The sequence below is a fragment of the Vidua chalybeata genome, chromosome 2 (genome assembly GCF_026979565.1).
Source record: "Vidua chalybeata isolate OUT-0048 chromosome 2, bVidCha1 merged haplotype, whole genome shotgun sequence".
Lineage (NCBI taxonomy): Eukaryota > Metazoa > Chordata > Aves > Passeriformes > Viduidae > Vidua > Vidua chalybeata.
In genome coordinates, this window is record NC_071531.1 from 71268386 (window position 1) to 71291475 (window position 23090).

A 23090-nucleotide genomic window follows, 5' to 3' on the forward strand; every position below is an offset into this window, starting at 1 on the left:
GTGGATGCCTGAAAGAAGGCTTTGACTCCCTGGGAAGTCTGTGCTGGAGCAGACCCCTGGAGTGAGGAGCCCACACTGGAGCAGGTTTCCTGGTAGGACTTGTGATCCTGTGGGCACTCTCGCTGGAGCAGCCTGTTCCTGCAGGAGTGCACCCCGTGGAAGAGCAGGTCATGTTGGAGCGGCTCTGTTGCCCGTGGTAAAGGCTCACATTGGCGAAGCCCGTGAGAGGGAGCTGCCGGAGGAGCAGGGGAAGGACCCCTCTCTCTCCCTGAGCAGTGGCAGAAACAACGTGTGACGAGCTGACCGTAATCTCCATTCGCTCTCTCCTGCGCCGCTGTGGGGCAGGAGGGTCGGGACAGGTGTTTTTAAGATTTATTTTACTTCTCATTATCCTGCTCTGATTTTGTTCGTAGTAAATTCAATTACTATCCCCAAGTTGAGCCTGCTTTGCCGGTGACGGCAATCGATTTGTGATCTCCCCCGGTCCCTGTCTCAACCCGTGAAACTTTCGTTTTATTCTCCCTCCCGTGCCCACTTGCAGAAGGGAGCGACAGAGCGGCGCTGGGCGCCCGGCACGGCCCCGGCCCATCCCACACACGGTGCCGGTCCCGTTCCTCGCCGGCCCGCACGGAAGGGGCGGGAACAGCCGGGGGGCGGCGGCGGCGGCGATTGGACGGAGGGCGGGGAGGGGATGGAGCCCGACGCGCGCGCGGCGCTCCCGGCGGCTCCCGCGCGCTTCCCGTCGCCAAGGCAACGGTGCGGCCCGCGCGGGCTGTCATGGCGGCGCCCGGCGCGGCGGTGAGTGAGGGACCCGGGCGGCTCCGCGCCCTCCCCGCCGCCCAGCGCTGAGACCCCGCTTCCCTCCTTTTCCCCCGCAGGAGCAGCGCTGGCTACAGGCGGCTCGGGACTTCGTTCGCCGGGCGCTCCCGGGGCCGGACGGGCAGGAGCCAGCAGCGCTGGAGGCGGTGCTGCGGTGCCTGCGGAGCGCGGGCGGCGGGACGCTGCCGCTCGGCTACAGGTGACAGCGGGGCGGGGGGGGGCTCCGGTGCCCACGCGCGGCCCTCCCGGGAGCTCGGCACGGCTCGTTCCTGCGCGATGCCCGCCCCGGATGCCGGCTGTGGGAGGGATGCTGTCGGACGGGCGTAACCGCGCGCGTTTCTTTGGCCTTGGCGCGGCCCCGGCCGCCCTTGCCGTGTGATTAAGCACCGTCTCCGCCTGTCTGCGGTAGGTGGAACGTGTAACCAAAGCGGGGCATCTCGCCGAGGCGGGCTGCCGCACCGAACGGCGTTTGCACGGCAGCTCCCCGGTTGGATCCTGCGGGCCCGCACGGGAAGATGTTCCTGGTCTCCGAACCTCTTTGCCAGCTGAGCTCAGTGTTCGAGTGTGCGCTCTTAAAAATGGGGAATCTAGGATAACATGGTCCATATTTTAGTTGATAAAAGGCTTTTGGGTGCTCATCATAATGAAAAACAGGCAGCTCGTTGAGAGATATCTATACTGGAAAGTTTGGCTTGCCTGGATCTGTTTCTTGTTCCAACTTGTGGAAGAATTTAAAATCTCTGGTACAACCAGTTTTGGGAGAAAAAGTCAACTGGAATTGATTAGGGATTTGTGACCTTTAACTAATAGTTAATAAATGTAGCTCATTTAAGCTATATTTTTTCCTGTATATTTATGACATTTAAACCAGACTTTGGTTCATATTCAGGAGAATCTTTGGCTCAAAGAAGAGTTGAAGGTGCTTATCTTCTGTGAGGCCAGTGGTCTGTTTGTGTGCAGTGTGCTACATCCACAGTTAACCACCAAGCTCTAGAGCATGAGGAGGGAGTCTGCTTCTGTATGTGATCACCATGAGCCAGTGTCCTGCTGTAGTTCTGGTTTCTCCCAAAAAGCACTCAGCACATTTGACAAAAACATGAGCAGCACTGTGCTTCTGTGGATCATAGGTACCAGTATTACTCCTGGTGGTGCTCTGTCTCTGAAGATGGAGCAGTTTCAGCTAATGGAATTTTCAACTAATCCCCTGTTCATTTTCCTGCAAAATGCACAGCATAAGTACCTGTGTAAATTTATGTCTTCTGATTAATTTTTCTATATCTAATTACTATTCATTGCTGATTGAGACCCATCACTCATCTGGACTAGTTTCTTGTTTTGAACTTTTGATCCCTGACTGAAACTCTTCAAATTCACACCCGTTGATTTTGATTATGTCCTTCTACTGAGCAAGTGGGTGTTGTGAATAGAGCTCCAGTTTCACAACCTAAAATTGTCAGTGAAGCTCACTGGAAACCAGTACCAAAATCACAGGCTGGAGAACAGTTTGTGTTGGCTCTTTCAGTGTGGATATTAGGGTACTTTGCAAACTGAGTTCTTCGTACATCCTGCTATATTCTTGCTTCTTTCTTTCTTTCTTTCTTTTTTCCAGTTTCATCTCCATCTCTGACCTGCAGCATCAGCAGCACATACCGTGCTGCAGCCACCTGAGCTGGAGCACTAATGAATTTAAGGAATGGTCTCATCAAGGACGACAAGGTTCTTTACCCATGCAGCGCACTTTGCCAAGGACTTACCTGATCCTGGTTGGCTACTTAGCAGATGGAAGGCAAGAAAACAAAGAAGAGGTGGTAGATGGTTGCCTATATGTGAAGGACAATACTGGGATAATTCCATGTGAGGTATGTCCTCGGTCATACTGAGGGGTTCTGTGTTTATTCCCACTGCTGGGGCAGTGTCACAAACCACTAGGGGCTTCAGCTGTTCTGCCAGAGTCTAGTGCAGGAAATAACACATCTCTGTAACAGGCAGGAAAATAGCAAGCTCACATCCTGGGCAGAGGATAGAACATGTGAAATGTGCCTTTGCTAGGAGAAGAAATGCTGAATGTACTGGCATGGAAAAAAGAGACAACCAGTACAGTTCTGTTCTGTTCACCGCAGTACAAGGTGGCTGAATTCCAATTAGTGGAGCAGAAATAACTTTCTGGAGAGTTGTACTTCAGTGATGCATTGGTGACATGCTTTCAGGAGATAATAGCTTGCATGACAGTTGACTTAAAAGCCTCCTGAAGGTAATTGCAAGTAGAGTCAAGATAACAAATAACCCCTAGAGTGGTGATGACAGAGCACTGAAGTTATGCTTTCCAATGAGATGAAGTCTAGGAAAAAGTTGTATTGGTAAGAACTTCTAACTGAAAACACAGGGGAAAAAGAAAGCAGGCAAAAATTTTAGGAAAATAGTCTGAAAATAACTAAGCCTTGCAGTGGATTAATTATCACCTTTCTGTGAGGTTGTGACTGTAAACAGGAAGTTCTAGCCATAGAGTTCAGCAAGTCTGTGGCAGATTTGCATCTGGAAGGACAGAAGTTCTCCATGCAAGGTAAGAGAGTGGGCAGTAAACACTGCTCTCATTTAGTGATGAAGCCTGGCAGTAGGAGAAGAGTTTATGATGCACATGCAAGGGTGTATTAGTAATGAACACTGTAAGTAGTGCTGAGAAAACAAACTGAAACTCATCTCAAGCTTCAATCTCATTATATTTTGATTTAGCTCTTGCACTTTGAACTGGAGTGGCTGGAGTCACTGTTTGTCTTCCCAAGCTGGTCATATATACCACAGACAGACCAGAGTGCAGCAGGGTACTTGGAAATCCTGGTGGATCCAGTGCCAGTAAATGCCCCCAAGGAAGTACTTCACAGCATTCCAGTCACCTCCCCAGTGTCAGCTGAGCCACTGCTTACCTCCAGGTAAACACCTACCATGCCAAACTTCTCAGAGCAGTGTTGTTCTGGCTTGGCAAGTAACAAGAAGAGCACTTGGCTTAGAAAGAGACAAATTCTATTTCTGCCACATGTGGAAGCCTAGCAGTGAGTGATGGAATTAAAAGTTGTACAACAAAACCACTTTTCTTTAATCATCTGTTTCCCAGGAGTTTATTAAGTTTTTATTCTGTAATTTGAAAAAATTGGATGAATTTTAAGTATTTCTAGATGTAATTTCAAATTATAGAAAGAATATTAAAACAGTGTTGATTCAACTGCATTTGAGGCTAAAATTAATTCTTTTGATTAGCACAACTTTTTTTGTTGTTTGGTTGGTTTTGGGTTTTTTTGGGGTTTGTTTGTTTGTTTTTGGTTTTGTTTTTGATCCTCCAGTGCCAAAAGTATACTTGAAAGTAATCCTGTAATCCTACAATGTTAATATGTGCCACTAGTCAAATTCTTATCTGATTACTGAGATAAAAGTGCTAGTGAAATGTCAACTGATAGAAGTACCTGTCCTTTAGTTTACAGAATGTGAAAATGAGCCAATGGAATTGCAAATCTTACTAAGTTGATAATTTCAACTTAGTTGATAAGATCATGTTTTATCTTCTTGAGTAGAGAATTCTTGGTGTAATTTAATTACAATAATATGTCACTAATCGTGCTGCTTTCATTTCTTTTTAGTTATCTTTTGGTTTTATTTGGTTTATCTGCTTCTAAGAAAGTAATTTTAAGCTTAAGTGTTTGATTTAGCTCAAGGGACCTTTCTAAACAAGAAAACTATTTCCATATTTCAGTATATGTTCTCAGGCTTTTAACATAAAGCTCCTTTGTTATTGACTGATATGTGACCAATTTTCCATGTTACAGTTAAAATGTTACAGTGAGATGCTGGTACTACTGTATGTCTACTACTGGTTGGGGTTTTTTTAAAGTCATAAAGTTAGATAATTGTTTAGATGTTTTGGAATGAAGACTGGTTTTGTTCAGAGTAAGTGGGATGGTTATATTCAGGTCCAGTTGGAGTTGAAATGAAAATTTCAAGCATAACTTTTTTGAAATTACTTTTTTTTAATCTTTTGAAACATCGGTTTGAAACAGCAAACAGAATTGATTCAAGACATATAATCTCTCTTGCCTCTCATCTGCTTTCAGTTTTCCTGCTCTTTCACTCTGTGTCAAGTTTGTTAGAGTCCATTGTTGCTTTCAGGCTCTTGTTTATAGGCTTACAGCTTCCACAGTGTCATGTTCCATAGACATACAAATCCGAGTTCTGTTTTCTGCAGAAGAATTACTTGTGACTTTTTTCTTCTCCTTTAGACCAACAATTAGTTTCTTGTTTGTGGTAAAGCCTTTTATAACCTGGCTGTTGTCATGGAGTGTGTGAATTTGTTATTCTGTTCCTTCTGTCTTCAAGTAGTAAAATGTCAAAAGGATTTAGTATAGAAAAGTTAAAGTACAAATTTTGTAACCAAATATTGTTTTGAAAACCTTCTGAGAGATTGACCATATTGCTTTGTTGGATCTGTTATTCCCAGAAAGTACATGGTGCATATGTGTTTATTTTGCTTTTGGGATACTTTTGAGCTTTCTTTCATCTCTGATTTCAATTGCCCTCTAGGATTCCATATGAGAAAAGATCAAAGCTTACTGTAGCAGGGGAATTGACCAGACTCGGGCCTCTACTTTGTATTCACCACAAGACATTCTTCTTTCTGTTTCTGAAGTGCTTTGCCTCTGCTGTTTGTGTCCCTGTGCTGGTGCAAGTAAGTCCTAGGAATTTTGCTCACAAATTCAGTCTGGATCTGTGTATGTGCTAGCTGATTAATTCTTTGAAGCTTGCCATTGATTTCCCAGTTTGATTTATTCTTCCTTTTACTAGTGATATCTTTTTAATTGCATCCAATGTACAATAGTCTTGGTATGTAAGAAGTCTAGTTCTGTGCCCTGCAGAAATACAGTCCTTCTCCCTCATAGAGTTGCAGTGTCCCTGAATGTCTTACAGAGACAGTCCTTTTGCTAAGAGTGTGAGGCAATCCTCTGGGAGGAAAAGGGTTTTTTGGGTGGGATTATTTAGGTCGGGAAGAATTTTTTTCACTGGAGTTGATGCTGATGTTGCTTTTTGTTTCTCTGCTCTAGAAACCCAGCCAGCTGCTGTGGCATCGTGTCTTCCAGCTGGGTCAGAGGTACACAATCACTGGCCTGAGTATGTCCAGCCTGAAGAAATCTGGACAAAAAATGTTTGTCACTAGTGTTTCTTCCTGCCTTCTGCCCTGCTGTGCAGAGCAGGTGAGGGAGCAGCCACTGAACAGTGCTTCACAAGGAGAATCCACTCAGTATTCTTTCCTTGAGACTGCTGAGCAGCTCAGTTGCTCCTTGCAGCTGGGGGCTGAAGAGGAGAGGCCAAGACCAACCAAAGAGTCCAAGATCATCTCCTATGTGGTAAGGATTCATAGGCTTAGCCTTCACCCACTCATGCAAGGACCATTATTTTCATAATGAGTTTATTTTCTTATTGCTCAGGCCTGTGAGTCTCTTACATTTTGTGACTCTCTACAGTCCTCTTACTTTCTGTTTGCTTTCTATTTAGGGATTTGTCACCAAAATACTCAATGTCCAAGCTGGTCTCTTTTTACTGGATAACCAAGTCTGCTTGTGCCTTGCTTACCAGCCACTGCTGAACTCTGCACGGGGACTCCGACCAGGAGCCTGTGTGGAGGTAAGTTAAGATTTGCAAGGTCATGAAGTATTCAGTGGAAAAGACTGAGGTCCTGGGGATGGCTTGTGAGTGTGTGGGTCAACAGAAGGCTGCGGGAACATGGGAATTCTTCAGCAAGTATCTGGAACAAAACTGGAGATCTTACTGCCTAGACTCAGTCATGAGAGTTGATATGATTATTATCTGATTCCTCCCTAAACTGTGTTCAGTGCCTCAGGCCTGATTATAGGCAATCCAGTAGAATGAGAAAGGATTTAAGGTGAAGTAACAGTTTTGGGAAGTGGTGGCAGACTGGCTGTGTCTTCTCTTACACTCTGTGTATCCCAGCTCATCGACGTCCACCTCCTGCAGAAGCCTCTGGTGTCTTTCCCTTTCACTGTACTCAGTGCTTGCCTGCACAGCATGGTTGTGCTGAAGAGTTTCTCAAGGCTCAGCACCCCCTACCAGCCCCTGGCCTCTTCAGGAAATCTCTGCTTACAGCTGCTCTTCCGCTTCAATCTGGGAATGCCACTGTACCTCTGGCTGGTGAGCCTCCTGGAGACGTTTGAGGAGAGGTGAGGACAATTCTTCTGAAGTCAGAATGTGCATTGTAGGTTACCTGGGAGTCTTCTAGACCAAAGGCTCACAAAATTACTGTGCTTGGATACTACAAGCAGCAATTGCTTCTGGTTTATTGGCCTAAGTAAGCCATTTATCCAGACTTCACATCGTGTCCAGTTGCTTGTTACCTTGCAGTTGCTCTTACGAGAAAAGCCAGTGCATTTTTCAAGTGCAGGTTAGGTAAAGCTCTTGGGAAGCTGCAGTGCTTTGGAGCATTGCACTCACATAATCCTGCCTGGAATGCTTTGTCCCAAAATACAGAAGCACCATCAGGGTGTCTACTTGCCAGTGTGGTTTGTTTGGCAGATCAAGGTGGGCACTGAGGCTGAAGCTGGAAACTGGTGCTACAACTAGATCATAACTGATATATCAGTGCACTGATATTCTGTGCACTGACTGTGCACAGAAGAAGCAGCAGCTGCTCAGCATATCACTTTGAGATATTCTAAGTGTTGCCAGGAGTGTGATAATTTGTTTTAGAGTCTCTGTCTTGGCAGATTTTCCCACCCATGCTTATCTCCAAGTCTTCCAGATGGCTTTCTGCTCTCCCTGATGCTGCACTCTCTTTGCAGGACAGCTGTGGGCCAGTTTCTGGGTTTACTTCCGGCTTCTGTTACTGAAAATATTTGTGTTTGTTCTGAAGCAGTTTTGGTTGATCACTGTGACTGCTGCCTTGCACTTTAAAGTATATACATTTTACTCTCAGTCAAGTAGCAGTTTATAGAATGCTCAATGTTCCTGTGCTTTACTGACACTGTGGAATTTTGACATGCTACCAATAAAACAGCTTCAGTTTTGCCTTGGGAATTATGCTGCCTATAAATTTCAGGTTTTATTATCTTTTCCACTTTTTTTAAATGTGATTGCTCAGTCCTGATACAGCTTAAAAATTGTTCCAGTGAGTGCTGTTTCTTTTCATTTGAGTTCATTTTCTGTCATATTTTGGTTGGCAGTGTGATCACTTCCAGCCACTCAAAAGCAGTAAGCTAAATTTATGAACTTAATTGTACATGAGGGAAATATTGGAATAAGAATAATCTGTGGTTGTTTCTGTCTTGTGTTTTTTGCATTCTGTGAAAGAAATCCAAGTGTACCCAACATGAGTAATCGTATCATGCCCAGCCAAAAGGCATGAAGATCCATTTGTGTGGCTTAGAGGGAGATTATCTTTATGTGATTTGTTTCTCTGGCCATTGGAGTTTTGAGATTTTGCCAGTCTGTCCATTTCTGTATATTTTCCTATTCCTTGTTTGCCCAACATAATTTGCATTGGCCTTAAATGCTCTATTTTTAATAATTTAATGGGTTTTGTGATCTCTTTAGATCTTGTCCTATAAAACATATTCACTCAAAACAAGCAGAAGGAGTACCTGACTTGGATGCAAGACTCAATAAAATGCAAGGACTGCTTGTGCTCTTAATGGTCATAACTTTTTTTCAGATTTTCTTGTTTCTTTGGGCGCCGTCGACTGCTTAGCTCTACGCACCAAAACCCTGGAGCTGCTGAAAAGTTCCTTGTCCCCCTTCTGCAAGCTATGGTGCCAGACAGAGAAGAAGCAAGAGATATTTATAATGAAATTCTATCAAAAATACACCAGTGTCCCCTGCAGAAAGTGAGTAAATGTTCTTTGAGCTGTTTCCTGTTTGTCTGATGGGAAGAAACTCAGCTGATTCGTTCTTTCTCTCATTTTTTCACAGTATTTGACTCTGAACCCTCCATGCCAGGCCCCATCTCTGTCTGCAGTTTGCCGTGTGGCAGAACAGAAGAGCTGGGAAGGCTTCAGTCCATCACAGTTGCTTTCCCCCTTGGAGGCACAGCATATGGGCACCCAGGAGCTGAATCGCAGACTGGCCTGGTCCTACTGCACACTCTCAGCAGAAACTTTCCAGCCCCAACTGGTATGTGCCTCCTTCTCTTTCATGTCTGTGCCTTTAGAGCTCCTGTTTCTCACCATGCCTTCCAGCACCTTGTCCAGGGCACGCCTCTTCCTCCTGTTAGGAATGACACTGCTTTTCTCACTGTGGCATGTTGAAAACAGACTGAATTTGAGCTGCTGCTACACACACTTTGATTTATGACTTTCAAGGATAGGAATTGTTTGATGCTCTTTGCAGCTTCCTTTCTGTTGTAGATACTCCTGGGTGTGCTGAGGGTCTCCTCCAGGAGCAGTTCCCTCCAGCTGCAGGACAAGAGCAGCGCACTTCGCTGTGTGATCTCCCATAAGGATGGTAGCCCCTTTGCCCAGACTGCTCTCATAGGTATGTCCCACTAAACTGTATTTGAGTGCTGACCTTTTGCTCTTCTGCCTTCCACCTCCAAAACAAGGAAGAAGAGACTTTGTGTGGAGATGCTGAACTGTCACTGCCTGACCTTGTGACTTTAAAATGAGGATATTGACCTCACTGATTTTATGTTCTCTTTTTATTTAGCTCAGCTCTTTCCTCTGATGTGTTTTCAGGATCACTCTTGCAGGTGGAAAATTACCAGCTCGTAGTGGAAAGATTCCTTAAGACTGATTTTCCCTCCTGGGAACACCTGGAAAATCTGGAGCATGTGAGAGAGAAAAAAACTAGGTGAGTCCCTTTATTCAGTGTGCAGGTAAAATCATCATTTTCCAGTTCCATGAGTATTTTGGACTATGGTAAGCCTTCTTACCAACACAGCATTTCAGTGCCAAAGCACTTGTTCTTTGCTATTTGCATAAAATGAGCTCTTTCTCAGCAACAAAGCCACCGTCTCCCTTTTGCTCAGACTTGCAGCCTGGGAGCAGCCCTCCACTTCACTCTTTCCCCCTGCTCCTGCTGAGTACCTGTGGGGCACTCAGCAGGTGTGTTTTTCCCAGATAAGTGTTTAGGACAGCCACGAGTCAGAAATAGGGAGTTTCACTGTTACCATTTGTCATTTCAGTGTCTATGTGCAGTTCTACTTGGAGGATGTTCAGGTTCTCCATGCTGCTGAAGGACAAATCCAGAAATACCTTAGGAGTGGAAGCAGCTCCTCTTTGAGGAATAAGAAAGATGGCAGCACAACATCTGAGCTGGAAACCCCAGAGGCAAAAATGCTGAAATTGGAGGATCCGAAGGCAGATGCTGGCAGAGATGAGAACTGTCAGGGGGGCCAGAGCAGGGGGACCAGAACAACGAGCTGTGTATCTCACCTGTTTTTGGTTACCCAGAAAGAGGGTCTCATGTCACGCAATTACCAACTGCCTGCAGAAGAACATAAAGAAGAACATGAGCTGCAGTGCAGTTTCCAAGCCACAGTGCTGTGGCTGGGCAGACCACAGCTCTGGAGCCACCACAGAGAAATTGGGAATCTATCGGAGCTGGAAGAGACTGGCTGTGATGGAAAAGAGGGTGTGACGCAGCAAGAAGTGAGGCAGCTTTGGCGTGTGGTTTGTTAAGTCTGGGAGCTGGCTCCTCTCAAGTGAGCCTGTGTGGTAATTTAGTGTCAATGGGAAAGTGATTTTTCTGTTGGGTACCTTTGTGTGTTTGTGCCAGCAAATTCCTTCTTGCACTCCAAGCAAGTTCCATCTCCTCTCTGTCACCTTCCTGTAAATGCATCTGCCTTCTCTTACTCTTGGTGGTGCTAACCTTACTTCTCAGTCAAGACATCCTCTGGGCTGGGCTTGCTCTCTTTTTACTGTATTTTTCATTCCATACCTAACAGTTCTCATCACCTTCTCTTTCTCTCTCTCTCGTCTCTTCCCCCACCAGGCACTACTGCTCTTTATGGGGAAGTCTCTGCGATGGTTTCCATTCCTGCACGTGGATGGGCTGTATCGCATCACTGTGCCCTGCTGCTCGGTAAGAGAGAAGTTGTCATGCTGTTCTCTCTTGGAGACTTTTGCTGAACTGCATGTGGGAGTCGAGGAGTCAGAGCTAAGTCAGAGTTAAGCTGTTTTCAAGGTTTGGAATTTCCTTCTGTCTTTCCAAGAAAAGGAAGCATGCTTTCATTCTGTATCTGATTAAAATTCTCAGAGCTCTGAATTCAGTGGATTTTTATTTTCTTTTGTAAACCATTGTTCTTCACTTTTTCCCTATTGAACTTTAATCTCCTTCCTTCTAATAGTCTTCTGTCTTGCCTTATCACTCTTACCTCAGGACTTGGAAGTGTTCTACAAGCTCTGTTCTCCACATGTGCCAGCAACATTCCTGAGCAGGCCATCCTGCCCCCTGTGCCTGCTTGTCCAAGATGGCTGGCACTTAGAGCATGAGACCTGGATCTCCTGTCTGCCTGAGCACCAGGTATGCAGTGCCATATTGCACAGGGCTTTCACAGCCTACTTGTAGGTCTCTCCAGAACTAGCTAGAAATTATCAATACAGAGTATCTTCTGGTGAGACTGTTCTGCTCTAAATTCCATCAGAGGCTGCTGCTGGGCTTCACATTTTCCTGCTCCAGAATTCATCTGGAGAGAAAGCATGAATTGCTTGACTTAGATCTGAGCACACAGAGCTTGTCTTTTCTGCTCTGGCTGTGGATGCCTGTAAACTGCAACTTATCTGAGTCTGCGTCTCCCTCACTTCTAGCTGACAGCCCTGTCAGTGCTGACAGGCATGGACCAGAGAATTGCCTCCATTCCAGAAGTGCTTAGCAGCAGGTATGTTGGTCTGACCCATATAAGCGATTGTGTCTTAGGGAATGGCTCTGTGGCAATTTTTATTGGGAAGTGCTATATTAAACTGCAATGAAATATCCACCCTAGGAATATGGTTTGGGAAACCTGTGTGCAAGTAATCCAGACTTTTCCCATCCTGGTTATTGAAGCTAAAGGGATTGTAGGTGACAAAACTGCAAAGTGGTGTCTAGAAAATGGTTCGGCTACTGCTGGTGTGGACTAAGTCCCAAAAGTGTCTGCCAAATTCCTGTCAGAAGTGGAAACAAGCACAGCAGGGAAAATCAGACTGAATGTATATTTTTGGGTTTTTTTTTTGGTTTAGATTTTTTTAGCATACCTTGCTCAAATAAATATTAAGTAATATAAGGTTAGAAAGGTTAGAAGGTTAAACGGTTAGAAGCTTTTCTGTTCAAAGCATGCTTAATCTGGGGTGATATGCATGTACACTTGAGTTTTCACCAGTGCTTTATGAAAAACTGTGTTTTCTTTGCTTGGCTTCCTCTAATTCAGAAAAACAATTAGGAGTGTAGCAGATAGGAAGGCTGTAATGCCTTACCCTTCATCTTCACTGCTGAGCCTGAAGCAGCAGAAAGCAAAGTAAAGGGACCTCTTGTCCCTGGGAAGGGGAGGGTAGGCTGCAGCAAGCTGCCCTCAGTCCAGTAGCTCAGGGGCTCAAGGGCAGGTTCCCCAGAAACTGGGCTTAACCAACAGTGCTCCACTTTGTGGCAATCTTGAAGTCAGGCCTTCTTCCACTCCCTTTGTCTTCAGGCAGGACAAAAATTCTGGTCTGCTCTCAGTTTCACAGGTTCCCTTGTTTCTTTCTGTGGTGAGATTGTGGAGAGGACCTTGTGTGCCTCTCCCAAGAATGAGAAGCCACCTGGCCATCCAAAGCAGATAGGTAAGATTGTGGCAGCCTGTTGAGAAGCAACACATTGGTTCTTCTTTCTGTTTCAGAGAGCCAGTATACTTGGCTAAGTGTGCTGCTGTGTCCGGGAATAGTGGAAGTATGCCAGGATGTTGCATCCTGTTGCATGTCAAAGGGCTTGGAAACTGCACACTGTGTATGTGGAGATGGGAATGGGAATGCAGTATCCAGTAAGCCTGAGAGGTGGAACAGTGACAGTCTCATCGTGACGGGAGGAAGAGCCCCTCTAGCAGGCCCAGCTCAGTGACAGGCCATGCTGCCTGTGTCAGTGAGCTCATGGTCTGTGTGGTTCTGTGCCTCCTCAGGGACTCTGCTGTCCACGGATCACAGCGTAAAGCTCAGCGTCTCTGCTGCTCTAGGCTCCCCTGTTGTGATGGACATTTACATTACTGCCACCTACCTGCAGCATCTCAGGGGTTTGCTACCTGGAGCCAAGATCCTCTTCCAGAACTTGGAACGCAAGATCTCAAGGTCTTTAGAGCCCTGACCTCTCTTACTGTCTTCGAAATCATCTCTTAATCTGACCTCCCATGTGGACTTTCCTCATCCCTTGTTCAAACCTTCATGTCTCCCAATCCCTTACCATAAATTATTTTCCTACCATGTTACAAAGGAAGATCAGCCCAGCCATCCCAAGAAAACTTGAGTGTTTGGTTTCTGTGAGCTCTTTCTGACATCTGCTCTTTCATATTGCAGATTCCATAATGTTTATTGCACATACATTGCCTCCAGCTCTATGAGCATCGTATCTCTGCCAGTTTCTCACCTACCTTTTCCTTCTAGGTAAGTGTTGGGTCTGTTCTCATGTTACAGTGTCCAAAGAAAGGCTTCTATGTTCCAAGCTTCTCAAATTCCTATTTCTTCTAGTCCTGCAGGAGAAGCCTCATCCCCCTCACTAGTGTTTCTATCCAGCTTGAGACCTCAGCTGCAAAATCTGGCCCAGGCCCGGATTTTATGCCACTTGTCCTGTGTACTGACTGTGTGCCTGCAATGGATTTGCTCACTTTGCAGCTGCATCTTCAAAGAGGTATTCAAGCTTCCACAAACATAATTTGTGAAAGGTCTTGCAGATTTTTTACTTTCATACATCCTTTGCTACCATGTATAAGAAATGAGGGTTCCTATCTCAATTGCAAGCCCTCTTCCAGTGTCTGAGAAGGACTTGCATATTAGAAAGGGACCTAAGTGATGAGAAGTATGTATTTGATGCCAGGCAGGCTGGCAGCTAGGACTGGGGGTGAAGTGAGGACACTGAAGAGGACAATCCTACTCTGTTAATGCTCTGTTCTTCCCACGTTCACTGCTATTGGGGATCAGCACCTTGCAGCAAAGTGATTTTTCTCCCAGGGCACTCATTGGAAATGCAGTGAAATTCCTTACACTTTTGCATACTTAATTAGAGAAGGATTAAAATGAGTAGTGACCCTTCCCCTTCTCACTTATACCCATACATAGCTGTAGCTTTGTTCTTCCTTCAGGGGAGGTGCACCCGACATAATCCTCCATGTCCATCACAAACAGGAGTGAGGCAAGCCAGTGCACGGTAAGAGCTGTAGGGATTGGGTGTGTGAAGAGGGGGGAGGAGGGAACAAATTACACCACAAACAGGAGGGGGAAAATAATATCAAGGATGGGATGTGGACAGAACAGCAAAGATGGAGTTATCACATCTTCTGGGATGTGCATAAACTCTTTACTGAGATCTGTTGTCTGGGGTGTGACCCTTGTGAGGGAGCAGGTATTGTCCTGCCCTCCTGATCCCAGCCTGCCTGCTCTCTGCACAGGGTGGTGGTGGAGGATGGAACAGGTGAAGCTGTGGTGCTGTGCAGGAATGAACATGTGGCAGCAGTGCTGGGCCTGAGCCTTCTCGAGTGGGAAGCAGTGCAGAACTGTGTGCAGAGCAGGGGCAGTGTGTTCATTCAGCACGGGGAAGCTCCTGGAACAGGGGTGAGTGGGTTATTCCAGCAGCAATTGCAGCCTGCTGGGCTCAAGTCTTGGCTGGACAGGATTTCCCTTTGCTCTGGGTGTTCCAGAGCCTCCCTGCCTCCCACTGAATACTCCCTGGCAACACACTCTTTCCTTCCTCAGTGTCTAGAAGAACCTGAGGATCTTGTTGCTTGTTACCTAAGGAGTCTGTGCAAAAGTCCTCTCATATGTCGCCCTATCCTGTTGGATTTCAGCATAGACAGGAAGCCCTCCAAGATCCTGCAGCCTGGTAAGCAAATACTGCTGGCTTTTCTAATACTTAGTGTGGGAAGGAAGGGAGGAGGGCATCTCACCAGGCTGGGGAAGGAGAGATGCCTTCACTGTCCATCAAAGCAAGATCTTTGAAGGATTTTCCTGGAATTTTGTATTCTGTAGTGTAGAACTAAGCTGTGTCTTAGCTATAAAAGTGGAGAAATAATATTATGGAAATTCCTAAAACAGCATAGGATAAATTTTTCTACTTCACACAGAAACATAAAGATTCCCAGTCTTTGTCTGGGACAGGAATTTGATCAGCCAGAGTTACTGGGCAGACCTCTCAAATCAAGTGGGTTTTGACATTAGATAGGACAGCATGTAGGGTCAATAGCATGTCTGGAAATCCTCACCTGGAAATCAGCACTGAAGTGTTTTGAATTCATGAGTGCTGAGGTCTGAGCTCATGCTGCTACAACTGTGCAGTTGCTGTATTAAGGGGACATTCTTGACACCAGTTCTTCACACTGCACACATACCTATAGCTTAAGTTTGAGTGCAGATGCTGCAGGGGTTGATTTGCTAAGCTCACCAGAGGATGCTCTGCAGTGGAGACTTTCTGGCTGTCATGTACACTGTCTGTAAAGGCAGGTTGCTGATACTGATAGAGGATACAAAGCTCAGTGCATCAGCTCTGTGAGCACATAGTTCACAGCATTTCACAGTATAGAATGTCTGTTTCTTACAGGTTGGAGGGATGCTGGCAAAATGCATTCCTCTGCCTACATCCTGGAGTCATTCATCATGCTGTCCTTTGAGATTTAGCAGATGCCAAGCAGCTGCTGCAAGGCCTTCCCTCCCCCAGCAGCTTGTGCAGCTGTGGGCTAGAGCAGAGCCAGAGCCCCGTACTGAGTTGTTGCCCCTTGTATCCTTCCCCTGCAGCTCCCCTGCAGCTGCGGAATTTTCGCTGTGGTGAAGTGGAGTTCGTGTCACGAGTGGGGCCTCGTCTGAGCCTGCTGTGCCTGAAGGTGGAGGAAGTGGGACAAGATGCCTTATGCTACCTGAACAGCCAGAGGATGAGCAGGACATCCAGTTCCTGCTGAGTGGGAGCCACTGCTTAATACCTCTCCCAGTGGGAAAGGAATTATGGAAATACCTACTGCAATCAGGAGCTTTTTTAATCTCCTTTCAGTGGGAGCACAAGCCTGTGAGCACAGGGTGAAGTGTGCAGTCAAGCAGCTGCTGTGAGTGTGGAATTCCTGGGCCATTGTCAACCAGTGGCACTGGGCTACATTTTGGAAGAGAGATGTTTAATGCTTCCTATGTGACAGCTCTTGCCTTGGGCCTAGAACACACAGTGTGTGCGTTTTCTGTGGTAGTATCTACTAAATAAAGCTATGAAAATATTACTTAAAGAACACTGAATCTGTTTTAGTATCTATTTTAGTATTCAGGTTTACTTGCTATATGGTGACTATTATCAAAATTATACAGTTCCCACAGGGTATAGTCTTCTTAACCTAATTGAAATTATTAAAATTACACCTTCAAAGCATCTCCTTCAAGAAAAGAAGGGAAGTGAGTAAGCTGCTGTTTGGAGACTAAATCACGGTGCTAAATGACAAGATTATTAGGGCATTGTTCTGCAATTTATCAGCAGCAGCCTGAACATTAGGTGGGGCTGTTAAGAAGAGGCAGGCACTGAGCTGTGATACAGGCAGTGGGTTTATTGAGCATGAGTGAAGTATCTTCCCTCTCAAGGCCTCCTGTCCACTTCTGAGACCAAAGTGTGAGTGCACAAGACCTGAAAGATGTCACCATTCAATAATGTTGTGAGACTCTATCCTAAAAGGTTGCCAAAATAGCTTAAAGCAGAAGTCTTTGCAAAAAGCTTCTCTCCACCTTCCAGAAAGAAAACAAACAAAAAAAAAACCAACAAAAAAACCCAAAAAAAAAAAAAAAAAAACCCAAACAAAAAACGAAAAACAAACAAACAAACAAAAAAAACCCCAAAATAAACTATCTCAGCCTGAGGAAAATGTTGACCATAAGTGATAAGACAAAGATAAAATCTGGTTAAAAAGTGCAACTGAAAGTAGTCCTGTAATATGAATAACACAGTAGCAGACAGAAACAGATAGGAAGTACCTGATAACGCTTATTTAAAAAAACAAAAAAGCAAACTTCAGCTCTATTGTTATATCTGGGTTTAATAACTTTGCTTCTGAATTTGAAGCTTCCAGTAGTATCTTACTACTCTCCTTTTCCTCCTCATGCTGTATGTTAGTTTTCTGTCTGCTGTCTGCTTATCTGTTCCTCTCTTATTTTGCATTACAACTGCAATCATCACTCCTCATACAGGACTTTAGATGTGGTTTGTCTTTGCCAGGATATTCCAAGCCTGCTGGCAGTTTTCCAACCCATCACTGTTCTACCACTCATATCTTTTTCAGCAGGTGAGTTTCATTTTAGCATTCTAACAAGATGAAGGAGATTAACTGCCTCTCTTATTTACAGTTTTATTAGTACAGTCAGAGAATCACAAGACGAGATGGGTGAAACAAATCTGTTTGGGAGGAGTTAAGATTTGCTTGCTTTTAGTACTCTGAAGGAGCTCTTCTCAGCTGTATTGCGGGAAACCCTTTTCCTGTTTGTGTCTGAACTCCTGCCCATGATCAGAGTTCTGGTCACTGTGTTAGCTCAGACAAGGGAACATATCTTGTCCTACAATCAGAACTTTTTCTTTATGCAATTCTCCTTATCACATTCCTTGTTCTCTTTGTGAAGCTAAACAAAGTATCCTGTTGTTGGTGTGGGTAAGAAATAATAACACAGGAAAAATCAGCTAATTTCATGTTTGTACTACAGTATACTCTGGAACCAGCAGGAACTCCTAAAGCCCTCAGCCCCATAGGGAGGAAAGCCTGAAGTGAGTCCTGCCATCGATGTAGCTGTAATACCTGTTCTGTGTGGGAAGACAGACATGTTCCTTTTAGTTGATATACTTTAGCTCGCCCTTTCACCAGTTCACCTCCAGGTCCTACCACCCAAAGCCAAAACCAACAAATACTAAAGGCAGCTGTCCTGTGCTTTGGCTGTGTAAGCCCTCCTTATTCCAGGTCTGCAGGGAACTGGTCAGGCTGGCAGCTCCTTCTAGCCATATTCAAAGTGTCTACAGTATTTACTGGAGACACCACACTGTACTGTGGAGTTGTGTGAGTGAAGTGGGAGTTAGCAAGGCTTGTACTGTAGCAGGTCTTGTGAGCAGGGAGGGAGAGGAAAAAGCCTGTGCTGCCTTGCAGCCATGAACTGCGGCCCAGGTCCAGAGGGTGCACAGGAAAGAAGATGAGGGGACAAGTAAGAGCTGACAGTTGATGGTGCAAGAGAAGGATGCCTGTGGTTGCAGAAAGTGATGGGAGAAGCCTGTGAGAGAACAAGCCATGTGTCCCACCTAAAGGAAGGGATGGGGAAAGAATGAGCAGAGGGGAAAGACACACACACACCCATTTTGGCAGGCTTGAGATAGGTCTGCTGCTGTAGCCAAACTCCCTAAGAGGACCTCCATATATTGTATGTATATGAGTTTCTCTTTCCAAGCTTACCTGCAGGTCCAGCAGAGTTTCCAAATGCTTTATAGAGGCTTTATATTGACAGCAGGTACAAGGGAAGCAGAAGCATCCAGTGACAGGCTGGAAAGGAGGATGACACTGACTCTGCATTCACGTTCACCAGCTGCAAGTTGGTCACCTTTGTAGTGCTGAAATCTGTAGCAGAAGAATTGTGAGAGGCTACCAGAACAGGAACGCAGCAGGGAAGGCAAAAAAAGTGTATTTATTCCTTCCCATTTTTCTGAATATGGATGAAGATAGACCGTGCCTCTTGTACTAGAGACCAATTGCAATGAAGTCCTGGCTGTAGAAGAATTATGGACCTTCTCATGTAGAACAGGAGAAGATATTCAGAACCTTTGTAAAGCTTGATTTTCTGTGAGTAAAATAGCCTTTTAAATAAAAGGATTGGGCTGGAGTCAGAAGTATTGTCATCAATAACTGCTAAAGAGGCCTATTGCTTTGGTACACAAATGGGATCTAAGATGAACTGGCTAAAGAAGGTGTCAAAAGATGTGGGGCTTGGTTGGTTGGTCTGGTTTTGGTTAACATTCCAAGCAATACACGCCTTTGAAGTGTGTCCTCTCTTTCTGGTCCACTGGCAGCTCTGTCCCCAAGCCAAGGTGATAATCAATACCATGAGACGTACATGAGATAGCAGGAGCAAACACAGACCCTTTCATTCATCCCAGACACAGAGAAGTGGTTGGATTAGCCATGCTTTCAGTCCCTTCCTTGCCTGACACAGCTGCTGCAGGAACCCCCTGTGCACCAGGAACACTGCTGAAACTCTCCTCTCCCCCGTGCCTGTGGTCTTGCGGTGCTGCTGAACCCTACCTGTCACTTTGATGTTGACCATAGCCTTGGCAATACTGTTTTCAATCACACAGGTGTAGGTGGCATTGGCAGTGATGTTGTGCAGGAGGGAAACCACCTTCACAGTGATGTTTTCGGGGTTCAGCTTGTAGCTGGTGTTGGCAGTGTGGGGCAGGTGCTCCCCAGTGTCACCGTAGGCCGTCCAGCGCATGGCAGGGCGAGGGAACCAGCGTGGGGCTTCGCACTGCAGCATGTCCCCATGGCTGCTGTTCTCCACCTGCACCACGGGGATGCTGAAGGCTTTGGGAGGGAAAACAGGGAGAAAGTCAAAACAAGGCAAGTGATAGGAACTGGACATGAAATACCCAACTGTATCTACCAATCCCAGGTACTTCTAGGCTGCTTGCTGCTTAGCAGCACAGCACTGCCTGGAGCCAAGCCAAAACCAGGCTCAGACAGAGCTCTGTACAGATTGGGCCGTGGGAGGATGACTACAAAGGATCTAAGGACTCCTAGGACATGGCAGTCTAGCTTGACAGGATCTGCTGAGGTTGTGACACAGATTTAGTGTCTTTTAGCTATTCTTAATAATGGGGGAAAGATGATTCACCCTCTCCACTCACTGAGAAGGAGGCCTGACCAACACCTACAGCTTCACAGAGTTGCAGAATAATTAAGGTTGGAAGAGACCTCTAAGATCAAGTCCAACTGTTAACCTAGCATTAAGTCCACCACTACACCATAACCATAAATGCAAGTATTTTAAATCTCTAGGGATAGTAGGTGACTCCATTACTTCCCTGGGCAGCCTGTTCCAGGGCTTGATAACCCTTTCCATGAGCAAATTTTTTCTTAATATTAAATCTAAACTTCCCCTAGCGCAACTTGAGGCCATTTTCTCTCCTGAGCAATCTCCTGCAGACCTGGAATAAGGAGGGCTTGCACAGCCAAAGCACAGGACAGCTACCTTTAGTATTCATCAGCTTTGGCTTTGGTTGGTAGGACCTAGAAGCGAACTGATGCAAGGATGGGTTAAAGTATATCAGGTAAAAGGAATATGTCTGTCTTTCCACACAGAACAGGTATTACATCTGTGTTGGAAATAAAACACATTACAGCATTTCACATGGTCTTTCTAATGCCTTCTCTGTGTGGATTACTCTAAACATCCGATCAAGCAACACAAAAGTAGGCAGAGCCACAAGGTTTCAAGGAGGGATAGGGGACAAAGTCCCTGTGGAACATTTGCAACCCTCAGGCTTGAACCAAAACCCTCTTTCACTTGGAGAGGTCTGAGGGCTTTTCCTCACCCAATTTGACCTGTAGGGCAGCAATTCTGGCCACAGAGATGAGAGGGAGGGTGCAAAGACTGCAGTCTGGAGGAGACCCTCAAGGGGTTCATCCATCAGTCTCAACATGAGGTAACCGCTTGGGAGGAGACTTGTTATTACAGCTAAATTCATCTCACTGGAAGAGGCTGAAGACCTGGTGGTTTCCAGATCTCTCCTGGAGGACCAACTCTTGTAAATATGTAATGTTTCAGGTAACTATGATATCAGAGGTTTGTTGCTTTGGTAGTAATTTTAAAAAACCGAATACTTCAGAAAAACTGTGAAAAATATATTAAATACACAACCATTTTTATTATGCAGCACTTCTGGCTGGAGATATATCCTAATTCTAGAGAGAAAAAGCTACCATGTTATCAAGATTATAACCTTTTCTGGAAGAAGGATATCAAAAGAGGGGTTAAGGCCATAAATATCCCTGTAAAAGCCAGAAATACACCCTACTCAGGGGTGTAGCAGCATCATAAGCACAGGTAGGTTCAACCAAGCCACACTAGCATGTGTTTTGCAGCAGGATTTTGCTCCTTGTAGCTCTCACCTCCTGTCCTGTACTGCAGCACTGCTGCTCCACTTCCTCTGGCTGTGGTGACAGAGCACTGGTAGGTGCCAGCATCAGAGAGCTGCACATCCCTCAGCTCCAGGGAAGCATTCCCGCCAATCACTTGGTCCACAAACACGGCCGTGCGGCCCTGAAATGATGGATCTTGCTCTTGCAGGTGGTCCTTCCCACCCTTAAACTCGTGAACCAGCCCAGCTACCCCCTTCTTGGCCCACTGGATTGCTATGCTGTCCATCTGGATGTCGGGCTCGAAAGAGCAGCCCAGGACACTGCGCTGGCCAATGTTCCCTGGAGACGTCAGCGCCGTCACACTGATGGAGTGCTTTCCTGCAAGGAGAGAGCAAGGAGGCTGGAGAAAGGTGAGGCAGCAAGCCTGGAGAAAGGCCAGACTGCCCTATGGTTGTCATGGACCAAGCCTGAGGCTGAACAGTCACTGGTACATAGCAAAGCCTCCAGTGGCAGCTAGCAGTGCTGCTAGTAGAGGTCAGCTCCAGTGGATTGTATGCCATGATACAGCACAGGACTATTTCTGTAGCAAAAGAGTGCTTCAAAAAGTAGCTCTTCTTACTTGTTTGAGAAGAGTTCACATGGTATTTTCTTGCTTACTTATATGCATCAGGGATTTTTCTCTTTGCAGCTGCCAGAAAAGCATGATTTTTACGTCTTTTCTTAGTCAGGACCTCCCTTTATGCAAGATAAATGTAATTGGAAGGCATAATGCTGGAAGAGAAATAGCAGCTCTTTCCCCCTTACTGAAATCCAAATAGTTTTATTTCATTTAAGAAAAGTGAGCATCTGAAATCCTAAGCTGCAAGCCTGAGAATTCCCAGAGCCAGGCCCTCTTCCCCATGCAGCCCTTCCCTACCCGTCCTCACTCAGCACATTTCAAGGAAGCTGCATGTTGGCCAACACCAAAGCAACACATTTTTGTTTTCTCTGAGGGACCTGGGAAGGGTGCCCCATCCCGGCAGATGCTCTCTAATTTCACAATAAACACCATCCTATCATCTCGTCTTATCCAGAAGAAGGAGCAGAGTATGTGCAAGACTTTATGTGTAGGTTTGGGGCTCCAAGCCCAAGGAAATTTCACTTCCAGCAGCACAGGCTGCACTACACCTACCTAGCCTTTGTTAAAGGGTGGTGGGTGGCACTTCCACACATGATCACACCTCAGCCTGTGCATGGGATGGATACACAGAGGTAGAGGTAGGGCAGAAGTTCATCATCCCACCAGTAACTGCAAGAAATCTGAGCAGCCACATACCTGAGACACCAAAACCAATGATCAGGGCAATCACTGCAGCCAGGATGACAATGACTGTAGTCATGCTATTGGGGAAAAAGGAAAGGACAGCATTAGTGCAGAGCCCACCTCCTTCACAGCCCATGCCTGTACCCTCCATCTGCAGAGCTGTCTGCAGGAAGGAGGTGGAAGCAGGTGAGCCACAGACCCAGAATGAGGCATGGATGAAGCACATGACCACAGCAGTGATGAACATTCAGGTGAGCAGCCCTTGTCATCAACAGTGGGGGACCATGTGGCAGGAGACCCAGGCTTTGCTTTTGAGAGCAGGCAGCTGGGCCCAGTACAGGATGCTTCTCTCTGCATTCCTTGGTGCATGTCAGGCAGTCCCTGCTGGTGCTTGTAAGTGACCAAGGAGTGAGCAAAGCCCCTGAGCCCAGGAGACACCAGGTACAAGGCAGGGAATGTGCAGGAGGGGTCTGGAAACAGGGCCATTTTTTTCAGCTGGTTGGATTTGGGATGCTCCATGTGGGGATGGGTAATGAGCTGTTGAATGAGAGACTGAAGAGGAGAGGACCACTTGCCAAGCCACACAGGTGAAGCAGTCGTGCCAGAGGGGAAGAAAGGCAGCATGTCATGGACCAGCACAGCTCCAGCCTTGCCAAGCCCAACCTCTCCGGCACAGGCCAGCTTGGACAGACCCAG

General features: G+C 46.0%; 2 protein-coding genes across 6 annotated transcripts; one reads left to right on the forward strand and one right to left on the reverse strand.

Moving 5' to 3' along the window:
* The first annotated feature begins 763 nt into the window (after positions 1–763).
* CTC1 (CST telomere replication complex component 1) lies at positions 764–16219 on the forward strand. Of its 3 annotated transcripts, none has more exons than XM_053936027.1 (24): positions 764–798; positions 879–1018; positions 2429–2678; positions 3550–3746; positions 5386–5530; positions 5904–6206; positions 6355–6483; positions 6811–7037; positions 8525–8696; positions 8782–8982; positions 9216–9342; positions 9543–9657; positions 9992–10457; positions 10801–10890; positions 11188–11331; positions 11616–11686; positions 12502–12602; positions 12935–13100; positions 13326–13412; positions 13497–13656; positions 14108–14172; positions 14414–14576; positions 14718–14844; positions 15753–16219. In XM_053936027.1, exons 1-24 carry the CDS (start codon positions 778–780, stop codon positions 15911–15913), a joined length of 3828 nt encoding a protein of 1275 aa, XP_053792002.1. In that variant the 5' UTR covers positions 764–777; the 3' UTR covers positions 15914–16219. The 3 variants fall into 3 exon arrangements, with proteins under 3 accessions (XP_053792002.1, XP_053792003.1, XP_053792004.1); XM_053936028.1 differs by having other exon boundaries at positions 12989–13100; XM_053936029.1 differs by lacking the exons at positions 764–798; positions 879–1018 and adding an exon at positions 1047–1224.
* A 321-nt stretch (positions 16220–16540) lies between these two features.
* VTCN1 (V-set domain containing T cell activation inhibitor 1) lies at positions 16541–22530 on the reverse strand. 3 transcript variants are annotated; one of them, XM_053935900.1, is made up of 5 exons: positions 22407–22530; positions 21122–21469; positions 19256–19534; positions 18413–18574; positions 16541–16614 (listed from the first exon to the last, which is right to left on the reverse strand). In XM_053935900.1, exons 1-4 carry the CDS (start codon positions 22528–22530, stop codon positions 18453–18455), a joined length of 873 nt encoding a protein of 290 aa, XP_053791875.1. In that variant the 3' UTR covers positions 16541–16614; positions 18413–18452. The 3 variants fall into 3 exon arrangements, with proteins under 3 accessions (XP_053791875.1, XP_053791876.1, XP_053791874.1); XM_053935901.1 differs by lacking the exon at positions 16541–16614 and adding an exon at positions 17017–17534; XM_053935899.1 differs by lacking the exon at positions 16541–16614 and having other exon boundaries at positions 17017–18574.
* Positions 22531–23090: the final 560 nt, after the last annotated feature.

What these genes read in the sequence shown, in the direction of transcription:
- VTCN1 (XM_053935900.1), bottom strand. Translation starts at nt 22,530, where the DNA reads ATGGGCTGTGAAGGAGGTGGGCTCTGCACTAATGCTGTCCTTTCCTTT. An exon ending in CATTGGTTTTGGTGTCTCAG is followed by an intron (nt 21,470 to 22,406) that starts GTATGTGGCTGC and finishes CTCTCCTTGCAG; the next exon opens with GAAAGCACTCCATCAGTGTG. An exon ending in GCTGCAGTACAGGACAGGAG is followed by an intron (nt 19,535 to 21,121) that starts GTGAGAGCTACA and finishes TCCCTCCCAAAG; the next exon opens with CCTTCAGCATCCCCGTGGTG.
- CTC1 (XM_053936027.1), top strand. Translation starts at nt 778, where the DNA reads ATGGCGGCGCCCGGCGCGGCG. An exon ending in AAACTTTCCAGCCCCAACTG is followed by an intron (nt 8,983 to 9,215) that starts GTATGTGCCTCC and finishes TTTCTGTTGTAG; the next exon opens with ATACTCCTGGGTGTGCTGAG. An exon ending in GTGAGAGAGAAAAAAACTAG is followed by an intron (nt 9,658 to 9,991) that starts GTGAGTCCCTTT and finishes TTGTCATTTCAG; the next exon opens with TGTCTATGTGCAGTTCTACT.